This window comes from Callionymus lyra, chromosome 2 (assembly GCF_982586985.1).
Source record: "Callionymus lyra chromosome 2, fCalLyr1.hap1.1, whole genome shotgun sequence".
Taxonomy (NCBI): Eukaryota; Metazoa; Chordata; class Actinopteri; order Syngnathiformes; family Callionymidae; genus Callionymus; species Callionymus lyra.
In genome coordinates, this window is record NC_141819.1 from 1,143,646 (window position 1) to 1,166,117 (window position 22,472).

Genomic DNA, 22,472 nt, shown 5'->3' on the forward strand with positions numbered 1-22,472 from the left:
AAATAAGTTGAAATAAATAAATAAGTTGAAATAAATAAATACATTGAAATAAATAAATAAGTTGAAATAAAATAAGTTGATATAAATAAATACATTTAAATAAATAAATACATTTAAATAAATAAATACATTGAAATAAATAAATAAGTTGAAATAAATAAGTTGAAATAAATAAAAAATAAGTTGAAATAAATTAAATAAGTTGAAATAAATAAATAAGTTGAAATAAATAAAAATAAGTTGAAATAAATTAAATAAGTTGAAATAAATAAATAAGTTGAAATAAATAAAATAAGTTGAAATAAATAAATAAGTTTAAATAAATAAAATAAGTTGAAATAAATAAATAAGTTGAAATAAATAAGTTGAAATAAATAAAAAATAAGTTGAAATAAATAAATAAGTTGAAATAAATAAAAATAAGTTGAAATAAATTAAATAAGTTGAAATAAATAAATAAGTTGAAATAAATAAATAAGTTGAAATAAATAAAATTAGTTGAAATAAATAAATTAGTTGAAATAAATAAATAAGTTGAAATAAATAAATAAGTTGAAATAAATAAAATTAGTTGAAATGAATAAATAAATAAATAAACGCTGGGACGTCGACGGGGTCACGTGAGGAGCGCGCGTCTCACTACGAGCGTGACGTCACAGCCCCCTCTGTTGCCATATTTATTCACGCCGGGCAAGATGGCGGCGACACGGACGGGCTGCTATTGGACATAGAGAAGCGTCCGATTCGAAAACATAAAAACACACTTATTGTGATGCTGTGATTTTGTTGCGTGTTTCGACGCCAGGCGACGCGTCGACGGCGCTTTTGTTTTCGACGCGTTTCTACTTGTGTTCGGTCCGAAAATGTGGACGTTGTCGCCGAGAAGCTAACACGGCGGCTGCTAACGGTGGCTAGGCTAGGCTAGGCTAGGCTAGCGAAGCTAACGTAGCTGAGGCGCCGTGGAGCGAAGAATGGGAGAGAAGCTGGAGCTGAAGCTCAAGTCGCCGGTCGGAGCAGAGCCCGCGGGTTACCCGTGGCCGTTACCCGTCTACGTGAGTGTTCACACGCGTGTGTGTTTGTGTGTCTTTTGTTGAGGCTCGCCGGTGCCGCCGGTGACAGGAAGAGACACAATGTGACACAATTCAGCAGATCCAGGATCACACACGACGTGTAGATGTGTTAAAGGATTCACACACTGACGAGTGTGTTACGACCTGACATCTGGATCGTGTGTGTGTGTGTGTGTGTGTGTGTGTGGGTCTGCAGCTGCTTGTGTAGAAAGATGTTTGAAAGTAGGTCACGCTTGACACTGAACACTTGATTGACAGGTTGACTCTTGTGGTGACATTCCTCGAGGTCACAGCAGGTCAAACACATGTAGAGAGTTATAGTGTTAGAACTCTATAAACTATAGTGTAATACATATATAGTTATAACTGTATAAACTATAGAGTTATAACACTATAGTTTATACAGTTGTATAAACTATAGTGTTATAACTCTATAGTTTATACAGTTATAACACTATAAACTATAGTGTTATAACTCTATAGTTTATACAGTTATAACACTATAGTTTATACATAAATATATAGTTATAACTATATAAACTATAGTGTTATAACTGTATAAACTATAGAGTTATAACACTATAGTTTATATAGTTATAACTGTATAAACTATAGAGTTATAACTGTATAGTTTATACAGTTGTATAAACTATAGTGTTATAACTGTATAAACTATAGAGTTATAACACTATAGTTTATACAGTTGTATAAACTATAGTGTTATAACTGTATAAACTATACAGTTATAACACTATAGTTTATATTTATAACACTATAGTTTATAGTGTTATAACTCTATAAACTATAGTGTAATAAATAGTTTATACAGTTATAACACTATAACTATATATTTATTACAATATAGTTTATAGAGTTATAACTCTATAGTTTATACAGTTATAACTATATATTTATTACACTATAGTTTATAGAGTTGCTTGTTTATGATTGCATTTAGTTCCTCTTTTAAATGTGTTATTATTATTTCACACAACATGTTGTTGGAGAGTAAGTGATCAACTTTATTTGTTGAAGATTCAAACAAGATTCAGATCAATACAAATAAAAGGGACATTTTTTTCCTCAACAATATGACGTTTATATTTTAGTCATTTATATTTGTAGAACTTTTCCAGACCAGGGTCACAAAGAACTTAAACAATAAAAACAATACTCAATAAAATATATACTTTAAAGATCAAGATAACACTGAGACAAACACAAGAGTCTCAGAGAATCGAGGAAAAGCTCAAATCAAAGTGTCTTGAGATGTTTCTTGAAGGAGTCAGTAGAATATTGTATGTTTTTGTTTAAAAGATTGTACAAGAGTAACTAGTGTTAATATTAACCCGTCAACGGCTCAGTTTATCAGTAGATTGTGTGGCTCTTGGTGAGTTTTTATTTGACATTAATGGCTCTTTATGTGTCAAAGGTTGACTCTTGTTCTCGCCTGAAGCTCCACATGGTAAAACACGTGTCCGTGATTTGATCAAAGTAGAGAACTACTGAAGGCATGATCATGTTATTACCAACCTTGTAATGTTTGGTGTTTAGGTTCCGTTGATGGGAATCGTTGAGCAACAGTCATTTATGGACCTGGTTCAGTTGAACTTGTCAAAGTCTCAGTGCTTGACTTGATGTGTTGGTGTCACTCACGTCCGCCCACTTCCTTATGTTTAGAACATCTTTCCGTGCATGACTGGGATGAAGCCTGAGTCACCGTTCGACGTGGGTTGTCACGCGAACATGGTTTTATACTGGTGTGGTCAACATGTTGGTGCCAGTCCTGTTGGTCAGTCAGCAAAAGCTTTTTCTCTCCACATGTCCATATGGTTCGTTCAGCAGGGAAGACGAACCCCACGGATCGGTCGACACGGGATCATAAAATCAAATTAAAATGGTGCCTGTGATTGTCACATGCACAAATAAAAGACTGTTAGTCGCAGGAAGAAGAATTAGGTTTTTTTTTTTTTTTAAATGATCCTGGTTTTCATTCATATCTGCCTGACAATATGTCGCTTTAACAAACCTATATAGTCAAACCCATCCCTGGGGCTGAACCATTATGTCTATATGACATGAAGTAAGGACGACATATTAATGATATCTTTTTCAGTTTTATCTTTCGTTACGATGATCTCGACGTTGTTTTAATTGTGATTATACTCTCGTATCTGCTTGAATTCCAATAATATTGAGTTCATGTGTGTAAAACTGAACCACGAGAAGGTAGAATATCACTTCAAAGGGGACGTTTGTGTCATGGATACATGTGTAGTGTCAAGGAAAGTCAAGCGCCCAAGATTGCGTCATGTTGAGTTTGAGTGGCGGAGAGGAGGTGTCGTACATACGTCATGTCTGATCGCGGCGAGTAGTGAAGCAGTTCAACTTCTGCCTCACTCTGGCTTCCACTCGGGTTTATTTTTAGCCACATGCTGCTTCTGCTGTGTGCGCTCTCTTTGTGCGAGCACGTGACGCCCTCTCTCTCCGGCATCTCTGGTATTCGAGCGCCTGGCGTCTATGATTTCACTTGTTTTATCATTCACTCAACTCTCGCTTTCCTCACTTGGTAAAAGTAAAACCATAAGAAGAGAGACTCTAGAGTGTTGATGGTTTTGAAAGTGTTGTCAAGAGCCAGGTCCAGGACAAACTGGACTCCTGAGTCTCTGAACTCTTCTCTGTCCTCGAGTTCACTTCGGTCTCTACTCTGTGCACGAGAGGAATGCCGCGGTAATGCTCTTGAGCAGGGCATGGAAAGTAGGTCAGTGTGTCAGCTCAACTTCTGGCTGAAACCTGAGCCCGTTTTTTCTTCCAGAGAAGTTTCAAACCCTGTTGGAGCATAAACCCTTGATGGATCAGGTTCACTGAACGCTTGAACCAGGGCTCACACACACCTCTGTGCAAGTGTGTGTGCTACACACCTGTAAATGACCTGATGGTATTATTGCTGATGTATGATGTTCCTCATACAACACTCACAGTGCTGAGTCTTCAATAAATACAGATGTGGCAACACAAAGTCGGTCCTTACAAGATGAATTCAACCATTACTCACTGTTAAGACACTGCTGCAGACCTGCCTGAACACATGTGGGGAATTCATGGGTTGAAACTTTGAGGTTGTTAAGGTCTAAACATAAATTCTATTCTGCTTCAAACTTAAATGGCTTGTACACAAGGTCCTCCGACATACATACTTGTAGAGCGCTTTTCCAGACCAGGGTCACAAAGCGCTTAATCAATCAAAACGATACTCAATAAAATATATACTTTAGAAGATCAAGATAATACTGAGAACAACACAAGAGTCTCAGAGAATCAAGGAAAAGCTCAAATAAAAGTTTCTTGAAGGAGTCAGTAGATCATCAAACACAGATGTTTCTTAAAGGAGTCAGTAGATCATCAAACACAGATGTTTCTTGAAGGAGTCAGTAGATCATCAAACACAGATGTTTCTTGAAGGAGTCAGTAGATCATCAAACACAGATGTTTCTTGAAGGAGTCAGTAGATCATCAAACACAGATGTTTCTTGAAGGAGTCAGTAGATCATCAAACACAGATGTTTCTTGAAGGAGTCAGTAGATCATCAAACACACAGATGTTTCTTGAAGGAGTCAGTAGATCATCAAACACAGAGATGGTTCCAAAGCTTAGGAGCAACAGTCTGGAAGGATTTCTCTCCTCTGGTCCGGAAGTTCAGGAACCATCAGTAGATTCTGATCCACAGACCTCAGAGCCCGAGCTGGGGTGTAAGTCTGGATCAGATCACTGATGGAAGGTCTGACCATGAATAGATCTGAAAGTAAGAACCAGATTTTTAAAATGATCCTGAAAGAAACTGGAAGCCAGTGAAGAGTTTGAAGGAGAAATGTGAGTTCTTCTACTAGAGCGGCTCAGAGTTCTGAATCAACTGCAGGCGAGACGATCCTTCTTGTTAAGACATGAAAACAAACAGTTACAATAGTCCAAATGACATTTATAAGTAATAAAATGATGAATCATCTGTTACAAAAATATTTTTTGAAACTCAACCATAGTCGGTGCCAACCAAAAGGTGAACTCCCATGATGCCTTTCAACACACTGCCCAACACACTTCGATACTTTATTTAAATTCCATGTCTATCTTGCCATGTCAAAAGTAATCAACAGCTGTGATTGATCGACTGGGCGGCAAAGCACCTTTACTGAGAGGGATGACAATTCATACCCTCAACCCCCCGTGAATGTATTGAAGAGAAACCAAAACCTTTCATCTACTGTGAATTGAATGATTTTGTTACTGTCGTGCAGGACAAGCACCACGATGCTGCTCACGAGATCATCGAGACGATACGGTGAGTCATGTTCTGTTCATCTCCACCTCCTTCAGTGTTTGGAGTGTTCAAGCAGATTCAGATTTAGTTCGACCACAGTATTGGACAACAGGTTGTTGACTTGATGTCTGTTCTAAAGGTGGGTTTGTGAAGAGATCCCGGACCTCAAGCTGGCGATGGAGAACTACGTGCTCATCGACTACGATACGAAGAGGTGAAGTTGTGTGGAGATGATCTCGAACATCCGAACTCACGCACTTGTGTCGTTGTAGTTTCGAGAGTATGCAAAGATTGTGCGACAAGTACAACAGAGCCATCGACAGCATTCACCAACTGGTAAGAAGGTTCCTGGTCCTCTCTCCGGTACGTCTGTCATCCAACCTTCTTCTGTCAGTGGAAAGGGACCACCCAGCCCATGAAGCTCAACAAGCGGCCCTCCAACGGCCTCCTCCGACACATCCTGCAGCAGGTCTACAACCACTCTGTGACGGACCCGGAGAAGCTGAACAACTACGAGCCCTTCTCCCCCGAGGTGTACGGAGAGACCTCCTTCGATCTGGTGGCTCAGATCATCGACGAGATGGAGATCATGGAGGACGACACCTTCGTCGACCTCGGCAGTGGTAAGTGGAGCATGTGACCATGACTGTGGCAGAATTATTAGTTGATGGTCCAGAGGCTATTGAAAGGTTACAGAAGTTTTTTAACGTGTGGAAAAAATAGTGAAAGAAGCATGAGGATGAAACTTGTATGGAAGTTCAAAGGTCATGTTAAAGTGAATTTATTACTTTATTTAAGTACCTTTTTGTGTGTGTGTGTGTGTGTGTGTGTGTGTGTGTGTCTGTGTGTGTGTGTGTGACTATTGTATCATCTGTGTGTGTGACTATTGTATCATCTGTGTGTGTGTGTGTGTGTGTGAGAGAGACTATTGTATCATCTGTGTGTGTGTGTGTGTGTGTGTGTGTGTGTGTGTGTGTGTGTGACTATTGTATCATCTGTGTGTGTGACTATTGTATCATCTGTGTGTGTGACTATTGTATCATCTGTGTGTGTGACTATTGTATCATCTGTGTGTGTGTGTGTGTGAGAGAGACTATTGTATCATCTGTGTGTGTGTGTGTGTGTGTGTGTGTGTGTGTGTGTGTGTGTGATTGTGACTCTATTGTATCATCAGTGTGTGTGTGTGTGTGTGTGTGTGATTGTGACTCTATTGTATCATCAGTGTGTGTGTGATTGTGACTCTATTGTATCATCTGTGTGTGTGTGTGTTGTTGTGCGTGTGTGTGTGTTTTAAAAATGTTAAAAGGAAATTGAAAGAAAAGGTGAATGTTCTGTAGTATTGCTTCTCATGTGGTTGAAGCTGGTGCCAGAGATGAAGTGTGTGATGTGTTGACAGGTGTGGGGCAGGTGGTGCTCCAGGTGGCGGCAGCGACCAGCTGTAGACATTACTACGGCGTGGAGAAAGCCGATACTCCGGCCACATACGCTGAGGTAACGTGGATGTTTTTTAAAACTCACCTGAGGAAGTGACACGTGCTCTTGTGTCCATCCAGTCCATGGATAAAGAGTTCAAGAAGTGGATGAAGTGGTACGGAAAGAAACACGGAGAGTACACAGTAAGTCTGAAGCATGTTTTCAATGCCTGCGCGGATTAACCAACGATGGTACCTGTTCAGCTGGAGCGAGGAGACTTCCTGTCCGAGGAGTGGAAGGATAGGATCGCCAACACAAGGTGAGACACATCTGCGTTCTCTTGGATCATGTGTGGAACCATCTCCTGCTAGCAGTGTTTGTCTTGTTCTGGTGTGGTTACAATAGTTCACCAGAGGCCGTAGAATTAAACCACATTGAGTTAGAGTCACTGAGCGTCTGATCTTCTCTTCCAGTATTATCTTTGTCAACAACTTCGCTTTCGGTCCAGAGGTCGATCATCAACTCAAGGAACGTTTCGCCAACATGAAGGAAGGCAAGTTTGGTTTAATTTCTGTTTGTTCTTAATGATTTTCTACAACACGCACAATATTCTGAGCGTAAAACATGGATCCATCGATATTTTTTCGATATATCAAAGTATTGACAGTGAATGTTTTTCTTCGTGTGACTCTGATTATATTGATGTTCAGTGTCGTTGTTGAATTCATGTGGAGCTGCTCATCTCTCTGTGGTTGAAAGGTATTGAATCATTTGTTTTTCTTCCAAGGAGGGAAAATTGTCTCCTCCAAGCCTTTTGCACCTTTGAATTTTAGAATAAACAGCCGAAACTTGAGCGGTAAGTGCAGCAGATTGGATTGTTGATCCAGCGTAACAAGCATCTCTTCTTCACGTTTCTTGACGCCTTCTCTTCCCAGACATCGGCACAATCATGCGAGTGGTTGAGCTGTCGCCGCTCAGAGGTTCTGTGTCCTGGACGGGGAAACCAGTGTCTTATTACCTGCACACCATCGACCGAACCATAGTGAGCACTTAAACTCAGTATTGTTAGTGCATGAGTGCGTCTCAGTTCTTGTATGTAAATGTAGTGCTCCATACACACTAGATTACTAAAACACACACAAAACTGAGTACTACACTAAACGATTCCATCTTAGTGACGTTGACGTTGTAAACAGAAGTTACATCATATATATACTGTGTATATATATATATATACAGTATATATATTTATTTATTTACAGGTGTATTTTCAGCAGCAGTAGGAGGATGACATACTTACTGATACCGTCGTAAATATGTCATCAATATTTCTCATATTTCTTGAAACCAAACGTGCTGCCAGCAGGTGGCGATAGTGTTCCTACAGCTGCTTGAAATCATCCTTAAGTTGTAGTAGAAGAAGAGGCTGTCGCTGTTAGTGTGTAGCAGCAGAGTTTGATTTGAGACAAACTATCTGTGGAGGATTAGTTACTAGTTAGTACGTACACTATTCTGATGATACTAACTTCTAGTATACTAAGAGAAGTATGTTTGAGACATACTATCTGTGGAGGATTAGTTACTAGTTAGTAAGTACACTATCCTGATGATACTAACTTCTAGTGTACTAAGAGAAGTATGTTTGAGACATACTATCTGTGGAGAATAAGTTACTAGTTAGTATGTACACTAAACTGATGCATACTAACTTCTAGTATACTAAGAGAAGTAGGTGATTTGAGACATACTATCTGTGGAGAATTAGTTACTAGTTAGTATGTACAATAAACTGATGCATACTAACTTCTAGTATACTAAGAGAAGTATGTTTGAGACATACTATCTGTGGAGAATTAGTTACTAGTTAGTATGTACACTAAACTGATGCATACTAACTTCTAGTATACTAAGAGAAGTATGTTTGAGACATACTATCTGTGGAGAATTAGTTACTAGTTAGTATGTACACTACCCTGATGATACTAACTTCTAGTATACTAAGAGAAGTATGTTTGAGACATACTATCTGTGGAGGATTAGTTACTAGTTAGTACGTACACTATCCTGATGATACTAACTTCTAGTATACTAAGAGAAGTATGTGACTTGAGACATACTATCTGTGGAGGATTAGTTACTAGTTAGTACGTACACTATCCTGATGATACCAACTTCTAGTATACTAAGAGAAGTATGTGATTTGAGACATACTATCTGTGGAGGATTAGTTACTAGTTAGTACGTACACTATCCTGATGATACTAACTTCTAGTATACTAAGAGAAGTATGTGATTTGAGACATACTATCTGTGGAGGATTAGTTACTAGTTAGTACGTACACTATCCTGATGATACTAACTTCTAGTATACTAAGAGAAGTATGTGATTTGAGACACAGCAAATGTCTGCACATGATCCTGAGGGATCAATAAAGTTTTACCTTACCTTACCTTACAGTTTCCATGTTTGAAATATCATATCTCATTGAACAAAATACGTAGAGAAACCTTTAACTACATTAGATTTCTTGAAATTGTAAATATATCGATACCGTGTGAATTTGTGTTGTTATTTTTGTGTAAATAATTTTTATTTCCCATCTTTACAGCTTGAAAACTATTTTGCTAGTCTTAAAAATCCTAAACTCAGGGTAAGTGTTGTGTAAATGTATTTGTATCATTGTTGTCGTTGAACAAATGTTGTGTTTGTAGGAAGAGCCAGAAGCAGCTAGACGACGTTCTCAGAAAGATTCGAAGGAGACTAAAAGCAATAGCACCACGCCTACGAAACCTAAGGAACAGAACAAGGTAGTCGTTCACCTTTCTGACTCGCATCTGAGAGATCACGTGTCACACGACGAATGGAGCAATGTCTGTCAAGAGGAAGGCACAGGTGTCTTTCTGATCATGAATCAAGCTGCACTTACTGCACAAATCATTGTTTGTTTTTATCATGTTCAGCTGCACATAGAACACCTCAGTTCTCCTTCATCATCTGCTTCCTTGTCCTCGAACCGTCCAGAGACGACGAGTGTGACTTCATGTAGTTTGGCGAGAGAAGCTTTAACGCGTCTCCGGGTTTGTTGCAGCAGCAGGACTCTTGTGACGAGGAGGAGGACGAGCAGCCGGGCCTGGTGGCGCTGGTCAAGCCTCCCGCCAAACCTAGACGGGCCAAGCTTCTGTCCAAAGGTCGCAAGATGAACAACAAGAGGAGAGGTCGCCCGAAGAAAGCCGCCCCGGCGTCTGAGAAGAAGAACAAGAAGAACCAGAGCGCTCTGGATCTTCTCCACGCCAAGACTCTGTCGGCAGCTCCGCCTCAGGGTACGTCAGATATCGATGACTTTAGCATGTTGAGCAGCGTCATGATGGGATGTTGTTGTTGTTCTAGACGCATACATGCAGCCACGGAGTCCCTTCTATCAACTACCTCCCAAAGTCCAGCACTATCCCACCAATCAGCTGCTGCTGAGCCCGACTCCTCCTGGTCTGCAGCAACTGCTAGGTGAGCGAACACGTGCTGTCAACACTGTTTTCTCAAGTTTGCTCTTTCTTTTTTTGCTCTCTCCGAGACTCTTGCTCTGAACGTGGCCTTGTTTGCAGATAACATCAAAGTCCAGTACCTCCAGTTCATGGCGCACATGAAGACGCCTCAGTACCGCAGCAACCTGCAGCAGCTGCTGGAGCAGGAGAAGGTACCTCTTCACCTCCTCGTCCCCCGAGCACTTGCATGACTCCACCATCTCTTGTTCTCTAATTGTTCTTCAGCAAAAACACAAGGACTTGTCAGGACAAGCGGAGCAGCTTCATTCTGTCTGTCAGTATCACAAGGACCGGATCAAAAGTCTTGTTCAGACCAAACTTGACGAGGTGAGATGCTCGTCTGGGAAAACGATTTCACTTTCCTCGGACACACCTGGAGCTTATTTGTCTCGTGTGGGAATCATTGCAAACTCTTCAAATGACCACGTGCATGATATTATTATATTATTATTATTGTTATTGTTGTTATTATGAGATCTGTGCTGAACTAGAACATGCCTGATGGCACAACATCAGGTTTTGGGGCTTTCTGGCTGACCAAGAGACGTGCGTGTGCATGTGTGTGTGTGTGTGTGTGTGTTTGTGTTAAAGTGTATTCGTGTGTCAAAGTGTGTATGTGCGAGATTACAGCTGGAGGAGGAGTGAAGCCATTATTACGTTGTAATGGACTCTCGTAACCTCTCGTTTATAATTATTAGAGCTCTCGTTCTCCAGGGTTAGGTTTCACTTTATATTATTTCATTGACTCAATGTGGGTAGAAACTGGTCCTGACGGAGGACATTAACATCTATATGTTCTCCTGTGTGTGTGTGGTCAGCTGGGAGTGAAGGCCTTGACGGTGGAGGACCTGCTCCAGGCTCAGAAGGAGATCTCCGCCCACAATCGACAGCTGAAGGAACAGACCAAGCAGCTGGAGCGAGACATGGCTCTGCTACGAGACCACAGTCTTCTTCTGGTGCGGCTTCAACCTTCTCTCCGTACGTCTGTTCCTACAACAGGGTTTGTGTGTCACCAATGTTCAATGTTTCAGCTCAAGTCTCGCTGTGAGGAGCTCAGACTGGACTGGGGGTCCCTGTGTCTGGAGACCCTGATGAAGGAGAAACAGGCTCTTCGGAAGCAGATCTCTGAGAAACAGAAGCACTGCCTCGAGCTGCAGGTACCACATGATCTATTTCAAACTTCTTTGTAAAGTCTTTCTATTCAAGGTCGCACACATCGGGATCATTGAGCATTTCTTATTAACATGGAACAACAGGATGAACATTACCGTATTTTCCGCACTATTAGGTACCGATAAGGCGCATAGAATAAAAGATACAGTCAAACGTTTGACTGGGGTTGTTATGCATCCACTAGATAAAGCTGTGAGCAGACAAATGTTATGAGGCAGTGAAGTTGAGCATGTGTATGACAGCTAGAGTGCACATGTATGACATGTTGAACACACGTGTATGACAGCTAGAGTGCACATGTATGACATGTTGAACACACGTGTATGACAGCTAGAGTGCACATGTATGACATGTTGAACACACGTGTATGACAGCTAGAGTGCACATGTATGACATGTTGAACACACGTGTATGACAGCTAGAGTGCACATGTATGACATGTTGAACACACGTGTATGACAGCTAGAGTGCACATGTATGACATGTTGAACACACGTGTATGACAGCTAGAGTGCACATGTATGACATGTTGAACACACGTGTATGACAGCTAGAGTGCACATGTATGACATGTTGAACACACGTGTATGACAGCTAGAGTGCACATGTATGACATGTTGAACACACGTGTATGACAGCTAGAGTGCACATGTATGACATGTTGAACACACATGTATGACATGTTGAACACACGTGTATGACATGTTGAACACACGTGTATGACAGCTAGAGTGCACATGTATGACATGTTGAACACACGTGTATGACATGTTGAACACACGTGTATGACAGCTAGAGTGCACATGTATGACATGTTGAACACACGTGTATGACAGCTAGAGTGCACATGTATGACATGTTGAACACACATGTATGACATGTTGAACACACGTGTATGACATGTTGAACACACGTGTATGACACGCAGCAGAGTGATTTTGAGTGTACAACAACCAAGACACACTCGCTCAAACCGGTGTCAGTAATATCACTTCATAGCCCTCCGCCATGATGTGACGTGCATCGTTAATCCAACCCTGTGATGATGCAATGACGTAATCCCGCCCACGGCCTGTCGGCTCAGTCGGCATGCTGAGTATGAGTCAGGAAAGTGTTTGTAAACAAGTCACCCACCAGGTGATGTTCATCCATAAGGCGCGTTTTGAGAAAATTAAAGGCTTTTAAGTGCTCCTTTTAGTGCGGAAAATACGGTAATTTTCCACAAAAATGAAAGTTAAATGTATCAGTGATGCACCGATCCTAACGCGATACCTTTACGTGTCGACTGACACTATTGACTATTGAACACCCAACACTGGTCGTTCTTTCAATAAAACTGACTATATATAGAATTACAACATATTTATTAACATGAAGTGTTTAAATATTGAGCAGCATTTTTGAGAACATAAAGAAAATACATTTAAATAGTAAAATTTCTCTAACCCTGACGGTCTAAGATAAGTTTAAGATAAGAGTGGAGCTCATCAGGTGAACACAAACATTCCAGACCTAAATAAAAATCAAACTTTTGTAGAATAAAGATACTGTGACGGCATGAAAATGTCATGTGACAAACTGATCACTATTTTTATTATTATTTTCAACACGATACGTGATGTTTTGCACACTTGTAGTCCCTCCTGCTCCAAAATGATAAATGTTCATAAAGTGGTCAACGAATCAAATACATGATTGTAAATGTTCAAGCTTCACATGCGTCTACACTGCAGCAGAGTTGCTGCTACTCCTGCGTCAGTCGCTTCAAATGTAGTTCGTTAGACGTATCCCAGGATCGACCTTGAATGTCTTTATCTACCTTTTAATGGTCATGTACTAAGATTTGACCACAGTGTGGCAGTGAGTGACACTGCATCTGAAAGAAAACCTTAAATGTTTGCCACACATTTGTATTTCCAGGTGATTCGTATTGAAGCAGGATCTTGTTCAGTTTTATTTGATTTCCCTGCAAACTTCAAAATGTGTGTCACATGATACAGATCATGGTTATATAGTGAGACACTTTAAAACTAAACAAGATGAAAATGGAATTCAAAAGGTGAAAAGGTTGCGTTAAGGAAACCTTGTCATTGATCACTGGCGCCCTCTGCTGTCCACAGATCAGTATCGTCGAGCTGGAGAAGAGTCAGCGGCAGCAGGAGCTGATGCAGCTGAAATCCTACAGTCCTGGTCACGGATCTCCGTTCAGGAAGAGCCTGGAGACGAGGTCGTCCGCGGACATGGACGCGTCCAAGTTTGGCCTGTCTTCGGCGGCGGCGCTCAACGGCGTGAGTCCAGAGCTGAGCATGAACGGCGCCGGCTCGCCGTGCTTCGACCGAGCCGGCGCCAAGATGGAGCACATGTCCCGCTACCTGCCCATCTCCCCCGACCACGAGATCGCGCCGACGTCCGGCGACGCTCGTCTGCGCCACCTCAACTCCTGTCACACCCTCCCCGACTACACTCGCTTCTCCCCCGCCAAGATCGCCCTGAGACGGCACCTGAACCAGGAGCCGCCCGCCTCGCTCCACTTCAGAGGTCCGGGCCTGACCACGCACAGGTGGGTGGAGACCGGTTTGCTCTCGACTCGCCGCATCTTTGACGTGCTCTGTGTGTTCGAAGAGGGGATCAGGGCGGAGTTAACTCTCCACACGGAGCCAAGCTGAGCTGCAGCTCTCCGAACACCTCAGATGTCCAGATGACGACCAAAGGTTCTGACCGGGTAAACATCCACAGACTTTTCTCTGCATGGAGACTCGCTTGAGGTTTTGTGAACCCGATGACCTTCCTCCCTCCTCCAGGCTGTGAAGGAGAAGAGCGTGTCCGTGCAGAGCGACATCACCAGCCTTCCAATAAGTATTCCTCTGAGTACGGTGCATCCCAGCAAACTTCCTGTTAGCATTCCGCTGGCCAGCGTGGTTCTGCCCAGTCGAGCCGAGAGGCTGGTGAGTAGAAGCTCTGGGATCCCAGTTACATTTGGACTCTTTGATCGTTCCATGTTCAGCGTCATCACCATGAACTTTCAATCTCTTTATTTCAGAGGAGTACTCCGAGTCCTGGTTCACAGGCCGGACACACAAACGGTGATTATTCATTTCTGTATTACCAGAGAAATATCACAATGTACGACATATGACTAACATTTATAGAGATGGGTTGATATTTAGAGATTGACATTTCTAGAAGCATCCCTTGTCAAAAGACAAAATTAAAACTAGAATTAAGTACTGAGCTGTGCCTCAAATCACATACTTGTGTACTTAAACCTAGTAGTGTTAGTGCATGAGTGCGTCTCAATTCTTAGTATATATATGTAGTGCTCCATACACACTAAATTACTAAAACACACACAAAACTGAGTATGGATGGATGGACACTTTCTACACTAAACGACTCCATCTTAGTGACGTTGTAAACAGAAGTTATATATATATAGTATATATATAGATATATATCTATATATATATAGATATATAGATATATATCTATAGATATATAGATGACGACACGTCTTCGCTGCTGATACCGGCGTAAATATTTGTCATATTTCTTGAAACCAAACGTGCTGCCAGCAGGTGGCGATAGTGTTCCTACAGCTGCTTGAAATCATCCTTAAATAGTAGTAGAAGAAGAAGCTGTCGTGTAATTTCCTGTTAGTTTGTAGCAACAGAGTTTGATTTGAGACATACTATCTGTGGAGAATTAGTTACTAGTTAGTACGTACACTATCCTGATGATACTAACTTCTAGTATACTAAGAGAAGTATGTTTGAGACATACTATCTGTGGAGAATTAGTTACTAGTTAGTACGTACACTATCCTGATGATACTAACTTCTAGTATACTAAGAGAAGTATGTTTGAGACATACTATCTGTGGAGCATTAGTTACTAGTTAGTACGTACACTATCCTGATGATACTAACTTCTAGTATACTAAGAGAAGTATGTTTGAGACATACTATCTGTGGAGGATTAGTTACTAGTTAGTACGTACACTATCCTGATGATACTAACTTCTAGTATACTAAGAGAAGTATGTTTGAGACATACTATCTGTGGAGGATTAGTTACTAGTTAGTATGTACACTATCCTGATGATACTAACTTCTAGTATACTAAGAGAAGTATGTTTGAGACATACTATCTGTGGAGGATTAGTTACTAGTTAGTAACACTATCCTGATGATACTAACTTCTAGTATACTAAGAGAAGTATGTTTGAGACATACTATCTGTGGAGGATTAGTTACTAGTTAGTACGTACACTATCCTGATGATACTAACTTCTAGTATACTAAGAGAAGTATGTTTGAGATATACTATCTGTGGAGGATTAGTTACTAGTTAGTACGTACACTATCCTGATGATACTAACTTCTAGTATACTAAGAGAAGTATGTTTGAGACATACTATCTGTGGAGGATTAGTTACTAGTTAGTAACACTATCCTGATGATACTAACTTCTAGTATACTAAGAGAAGTATGTTTGAGACATACTATCTGTGGAGGATTAGTTACTAGTTAGTAACACTATCCTGATGATACTAACTTCTAGTATACTAAGAGAAGTATGTTTGAGACATACTATCTGTGGAGGATTAGTTACTAGTTAGTAACACTATCCTGATGATACTAACCAGTGCACTAAGAGTTAGATTGAGACACAGCACTGGCGTCACATGTTGACCACAGTGATGACACTAGTGTTGATGATCCATCTGATCATGGTGTTGATGATGATGTAATGTCGTCTCCACAGGATATTCTTCGGGTTCGTTGAACGGTGGTCCGTACTTGGACGACCACAATGGTGCTTCTTCTTCTCCTCCTCCTGCTCACAATAATGCTTCGCTGACTGCAGCCACTGGCAGAAGCGGTGTCCTCCAGAGCCCCACCATCAACACGGGCGGGGTCCTCCATTATGCGGACGGACCCCCGAGGACGCTCGCCGAAGACGAACACGAGCGCCCGGGTGCCGATTCTGATCCAGAACCTCAGGACAGTGAGCTCCGCAGGAGGATGTTCTTCTCGTCCTCCTCCTCGTCCTCGTCCTCCTCCTCGTCGTCGGGCAGCGGAGGCAGCGTGGTCGGAGGGTCGCGCTCGCATCACCACACCAGCAACTCGGGCAAGCAGGGATACCACGGTCACCATGGCAACCACACCCACCAGTCTCCCGGCACGCAGCACCTGGCGACGCACCTGCCGCACTCTCACGGCGCCGCCGGGCCTCAGGAAGGTCGGAAGCGCGGGCGAAGGAAGCGCAGCTTGTTGGGGAACGTCAGCGCCAGCCTGTCCCCGAAGAGGAGGTCCTTCCCTGGACTCGGCAGCAACAACCACTCCTCAGGATCTCCACTCAACATCAACACCATGGTGCGTGTGTCTGTGAGTGTGTCTGTGAGTGTGTCTGTGAGTGTGTCTGTGAGTGTGTCTGTGAGTGTGTCTGTGAGTGTGTCTGTGAGTGTGTCTGTGAGTGTGTCTGTGAGTGTGTCAGTGCCTCCACAGTATTGTGAGTGTGTCTGTGAGTGTGTCTGTGAGTGTGTCTGTGAGTGTGTCTGTGAGTGTGTCGGTGCCTCCACAGTATTGTGAGTGCGTCTGTGAGTGCGTCTGTGAGTGTGTCTGTGAGTGTGTCTGTGAGTGCGTCTGTGAGTGCGTCTGTGAGTGCGTCTGTGAGTGCGTCTGTGAGTGCGTCTGTGAGTGTGTCTGTGAGTGCGTCTGTGAGTGCGTCTGTGAGTGCGTCTGTGAGTGCGTCTGTGAGTGCGTCTGTGAGTGCGTCTGTGAGTGCGTCTGTGAGTGCGTCTGTGAGTGTGTCTGTGAGTGTGTCGGTGCCTCCACAGTATTGTGAGTGTGTCTGTGAGTGTGTCTGTGAGTGCGTCTGTGAGTGTGTCAGTGCCTCCACAGTATTGTGAGTGTGTCTGTGAGTGTGTCTGTGAGTGCGTCTGTGAGTGTGTCGGTGCCTCCACAGTATTGTGAGTGTGTCTGTGAGTGCGTCTGTGAGTGTGTCGGTGCCTCCACAGTATTGTGAGTGTGTCTGTGAGTGCGTCTGTGAGTGTGTCGGTGCCTCCACAGTATTGTGAGCGCAGAAGGTCGCTGGCTCTATGTTCTCCCGTGTTGCCTGGGTTTACTCCGGACACTCCGGTTTCCTCCCACAGTCCAGAAACATACAGAGGTTGATTGAGAAATTGGGGAAATTGTCCGTAGGTATGAGTGTGTGAATGGTTGTGTGTCTTTGTGTGTCCTGAGACAGACTGGCGTCCTGTCCAGGGTGTCCCCTGCCTCTCACCCTATCATACTGGGATAGACTCCAGTCTCCCCACGACTTCCATAAGGGATAAAGCGGTAGAAGATGGATGGATGAATGAATGAATGATAGAATGAATGAATGAATGAACTTTTTTTTTTTATTAATTGATCACATGATGGTGGTTTTGTGTGTGGAATCACTATTATGCCAACATTTTAATATTGAATTTAAAATGGTATAAATTAAGAAATATTGAATTAAAATAATACATATTTATGCATACAGTCCATATATATATATATATATATATATATATATATATAATAATTGGAAGAAGTTTTATTAAACTATGTGTGAAATTCAACATTTCAATACAAATGATTGAATTGAAAGACTCTAAAGAGCTTAAAAACGACATCATTCTGTAGTAAAAATCCATCATTTGACAATATTCTGTCGACGCTGATAAACTTCACCACCTTTGTCGCATCTGAACATGAGAAATATTTTGTAACAAACGTCAGTTGAGATGGAAAAAGGAGAAGGTAGTTTGATTACAAATCCACACTTCATCAGTTGGTGGACTGCAATGGTACCGTGTGACCTTCAGTTACTCACTTCTGACATGACGTGTGAAGATGGATGATGAAGGATCATCTCAACTCTTCATAAGATGTTCTTTGACCGGACCAAAGGATGATGATTGGTGACCCCAGTGTTTTGAACAGGTCAACAACATCAACCAGCCTCTGGAGATCTCCGCCATCTCTTCCCCCGAACAGTCAAACCGCAGCCCTTCTGGTCCCGATCTGGACCAGCCTCCGGTTCTGAAGAGAGAGCGCCCCCTGGATCTGAACGGAGCGGGCCGGTATCCCTCGGCCACCAGCTCGGACGACGAGGACTCGGGTTATCCTGCCGACAGCTCCAGTTCAAGGTAACGTTAGAGAGGTTTGGTGTGATGGAACATGGACTGTTGCCACGGTGATGAGCAGATTTGAGGTGCCGAGAGACAAACGACACAACTGACAAATAAACACCGTTTTCAACGATGTAACCGTTAAAAAAAGGAATGAAATGCCATGAATTAACGTTACCTTCAGCAACAGGCGCCGAAACGGCTCCCAAACAAGAACCCAGTAGGACGTACAGGAAGTTTCAAAATGGAAAACATTAATGATGTTCAATGTGATAATCGTTTAAAATACCAAATGTTACATTGATGTGTGAGTTATGTTTTTTTGGTTTCTGTAAAATGTCTTTAAGCTCATAGTTTTGACCAGATTGATGATTTAGTTTAGAGCTTGTGACCCTCACTGAGCATCAGTATCTGATACATCGTTGAATGCTGACCCTAAATAAATCAAGATATACAGTGAACCTCTAAACTAAAGTCCTCTGTTTCATAGAATGATTTTTGAAAGTTAGAGCGTTCATGACTCAGTTTCTCTTCTTTCACTCCCAGAATTGAGAGAAAGATCGCCACCATATCTTTAGAGAGTCGCGACGGAGCCGGCAGACTGGGAGACGGTGACCGAGGTAAGAAGCTTGAAGGTTTCTCGCTGCTGCACAAACACAGCAGAACTGGCTGTTAACAGCAGAAATGGACATTGTGATGCAATTTGAGGGGAACAAACGAAATGGTGACGCTATAATAGGTACAGAATGACCTTGACCTGTGGGGGGACTTCTGCAGTAAATGTTGTTGTTGATGCTTTTGGAAATGAAAAACTATCTTTTTTGGTGCCAAAGAAGAATCGTAAGTCAAGAAGCTTGAAGCGTAGCAACAACGACAAGCTAGTGGCTAGAATACATGTTTAAGTGTTGGATCCACAGATTTATATTTCTACCAATCTTTGAGATTCCTGCAAAATATATTATATATATATATATATACTGTATATATATATATATAAGTATTTACTTCAAATTATTGCCTGTTCTTATTTATTGAAGTTCATCAAAAGTGTTCAGTAGCCTCATGGAAAAATACTAGTTTTCTTTAAAGTCAGAAAAATATTGTTGTCTGGTCAACGTGTTTAAAAATCAACTAGTATCAACTCTGGTGTCATTAAACATCAACTAGTATCAACTCTGGTGTCATTAAACATCAACTAGTATCAACTCTGGTGTCATTAAACATCAACTAGTATCAACTCTGGTGTCATTAAACATCAACTAGTATCAACTCTGGTGTCATTAAACATCAACTAGTATCAACTCTGGTGTCATTAAACATTAACTAGTATCAACTCTGGTGTCATTAAACATCAACTAGTATCAACTCTGGTGTCATTAAACATTAACTAGTATCAACTCTGGTGTCATTAAACATTAACTAGTATCAACTCTGGTGTCATTAAACATCAACTAGTATCAACTCTGGTGTCATTAAACATCAACTAGTATCAACTCTGGTGTCATTAAACATTAACTAGTATCGACTCTGGTGTCATTAAACATCAACTAGTATCAACTCTGGTGTCATTAAACATCAACTAGTATCAACTCTGGTGTCATTAAACATTAACTAGTATCAACTCTGGTGTCATTAAACATCAACTAGTATCAACTCTGGTGTCATTAAACATCAACTAGTATCAACTCTGGTGTCATTAAACATCAACTAGTATCAACTCTGGTGTCATTAAACATCAACTAGTATCAACTCTGGTGTCATTAAACATTAACTAGTATCAACTCTGGTGTCATTAAACATCAACTAGTATCAACTCTGGTGTCATTAAACATCAACTAGTATCAACTCTGGTGTCATTAAACATTAACTAGTATCAACTCTGGTGTCATTAAACATTAACTAGTATCAACTCTGGTGTCATTAAACATCAACTAGTATCAACTCTGGTGTCATTAAACATTAACTAGTATCAACTCTGGTGTCATTAAACATCAACTAGTATCAACTCTGGTGTCATTAAACATTAACTAGTATCAACTCTGGTGTCATTAAACATCAACTAGTATCAACTCTGGTGTCATTAAACATCAACTAGTATCAACTCTGGTGTCATTAAACATCAACTAGTATCAACTCTGGTATCATTAAACATTAACTAGTATCAACTCTGGTGTCATTAAACATCAACTAGTATCAACTCTGGTGTCATTAAACATCAACTAGTATCAACTCTGGTGTCATTAAACATTAACTAGTATCAACTCTGGTGTCATTAAACATCAACTAGTATCAACTCTGGTGTCATTAAACATCAACTAGTATCAACTCTGGTGTCATTAAACATTAACTAGTATCGACTCTGGTGTCATTAAACATCAACTAGTATCAACTCTGGTGTCATTAAACATCAACTAGTATCAACTCTGGTGTCATTAAACATTAACTAGTATCAACTCTGGTGTCATTAAACATCAACTAGTATCAACTCTGGTGTCATTAAACATTAACTAGTATCAACTCTGGTGTCATTAAACATCAACTAGTATCAACTCTGGTGTCATTAAACATCAACTAGTATCAACTCTGGTGTCATTAAACATTAACTAGTATCGACTCTGGTGTCATTAAACATCAACTAGTATCAACTCTGGTGTCATTAAACATCAACTAGTATCAACTCTGGTGTCATTAAACATCAACTAGTATCGACTCTGGTGTCATTAAACGTCAACTAGTATCAACTCTGGTGTCATTAAACATCAACTAGTATCAACTCTGGTGTCATTAAACATTAACTAGTATCAACTCTGGTGTCATTAAACATCAACTAGTATCAACTCTGGTGTCATTAAACATCAACTAGTATCAACTCTGGTGTCATTAAACATTAACTAGTATCAACTCTGGTGTCATTAAACATCAACTAGTATCAACTCTGGTGTCATTAAACATTAACTAGTATCAACTCTGGTGTCATTAAACATCAACTAGTATCAACTCTGGTGTCATTAAACATCAACTAGTATCAACTCTGGTGTCATTAAACATTAACTAGTATCGACTCTGGTGTCATTAAACATCAACTAGTATCAACTCTGGTGTCATTAAACATCAACTAGTATCAACTCTGGTGTCATTAAACATCAACTAGTATCGACTCTGGTGTCATTAAACGTCAACTAGTATCGACTCTGGTGTCATTAAACATCAACTAGTATCGACTCTGGTGTCATTAAACATCAACTAGTATCGACTCTGGTAAGTAAGTAAGTAAGTAATATATATTTATATAGCGCTTTTCGAGACCAGGGTCACAAAGCGCTTTAACAATCAAAACAATACTCAAAACAGTACATACTTCAAAGATCAAGACAACACCGAGAACAACACAGGAGTTCGAGAAATTCAAGGAAAAGCCTGAACAAATAGAAACGTCTTAAGATGTTTCTTAAAGGAGTCAGTAGACTCCATCAAGCGCAAAGAGAGAGGAAGATTGTTCCAAAGCTTAGGAGCAACAGCCTGAAAAGATTTCTCTCCTCTGGTCCTGAGCCGTGTGCGTGGAACCATAAGTAGATTCTGATCCACAGACCTCAGAGCCCGAGCTGGGGTGTAAGGCTGGATCAGATCAGTGATGTAAGGAGGAGCCTGACCATGAATAGCTCTGAAAGTAAGAACCAGAATTTTAAAGTTGATCCTGAAAGAAACTGGAAGCCAGTGAAGAGTTTTAAGGACCGGAGAAATGTGAGTTCTTCTACTAGAGCGGGTCAGAATTCTCGCTGCAGAGTTCTGAATCAACTG

The 22,472-nt window shown here is 41.1% G+C and overlaps 1 protein-coding gene across 9 annotated transcripts in view; it reads left to right on the plus strand.

The window, feature by feature from the left end:
* The first annotated feature begins 698 nt into the window (after positions 1–698).
* The window catches only part of dot1l (DOT1-like histone H3K79 methyltransferase), a 34,460-nt gene continuing 12,686 nt past the window's right edge, over positions 699–22,472 (plus strand). For 5 of the 9 annotated variants that reach the window (XM_087783175.1, XM_087783176.1, XM_087783181.1 and 2 more), the window contains exons 1-26: positions 699–1,052; positions 5,364–5,407; positions 5,526–5,600; positions 5,659–5,722; positions 5,781–6,009; positions 6,783–6,877; positions 6,940–7,002; positions 7,063–7,118; positions 7,273–7,352; positions 7,587–7,655; positions 7,735–7,841; positions 9,409–9,450; positions 9,512–9,610; positions 9,889–10,120; positions 10,188–10,301; positions 10,400–10,491; positions 10,565–10,666; positions 11,158–11,295; positions 11,371–11,496; positions 13,633–14,072; positions 14,135–14,234; positions 14,314–14,457; positions 14,553–14,595; positions 16,277–16,887; positions 18,487–18,692; positions 19,221–19,294. In XM_087783175.1, coding sequence (XP_087639301.1) covers positions 972–1,052; positions 5,364–5,407; positions 5,526–5,600; positions 5,659–5,722; positions 5,781–6,009; positions 6,783–6,877; positions 6,940–7,002; positions 7,063–7,118; positions 7,273–7,352; positions 7,587–7,655; positions 7,735–7,841; positions 9,409–9,450; positions 9,512–9,610; positions 9,889–10,120; positions 10,188–10,301; positions 10,400–10,491; positions 10,565–10,666; positions 11,158–11,295; positions 11,371–11,496; positions 13,633–14,072; positions 14,135–14,234; positions 14,314–14,457; positions 14,553–14,595; positions 16,277–16,887; positions 18,487–18,692; positions 19,221–19,294 — 3,526 coding nt within the window. In that variant the 5' untranslated portion in view covers positions 699–971. The remainder of the gene's footprint in view (positions 1,053–5,363; positions 5,408–5,525; positions 5,601–5,658; positions 5,723–5,780; positions 6,010–6,782; positions 6,878–6,939; positions 7,003–7,062; positions 7,119–7,272; positions 7,353–7,586; positions 7,656–7,734; positions 7,842–9,408; positions 9,451–9,511; positions 9,611–9,888; positions 10,121–10,187; positions 10,302–10,399; positions 10,492–10,564; positions 10,667–11,157; positions 11,296–11,370; positions 11,497–13,632; positions 14,073–14,134; positions 14,235–14,313; positions 14,458–14,552; positions 14,596–16,276; positions 16,888–18,486; positions 18,693–19,220; positions 19,295–22,472) is intronic. The other 4 variants (XM_087783180.1, XM_087783178.1, XM_087783177.1 and 1 more) reach the window with 4 other exon arrangements.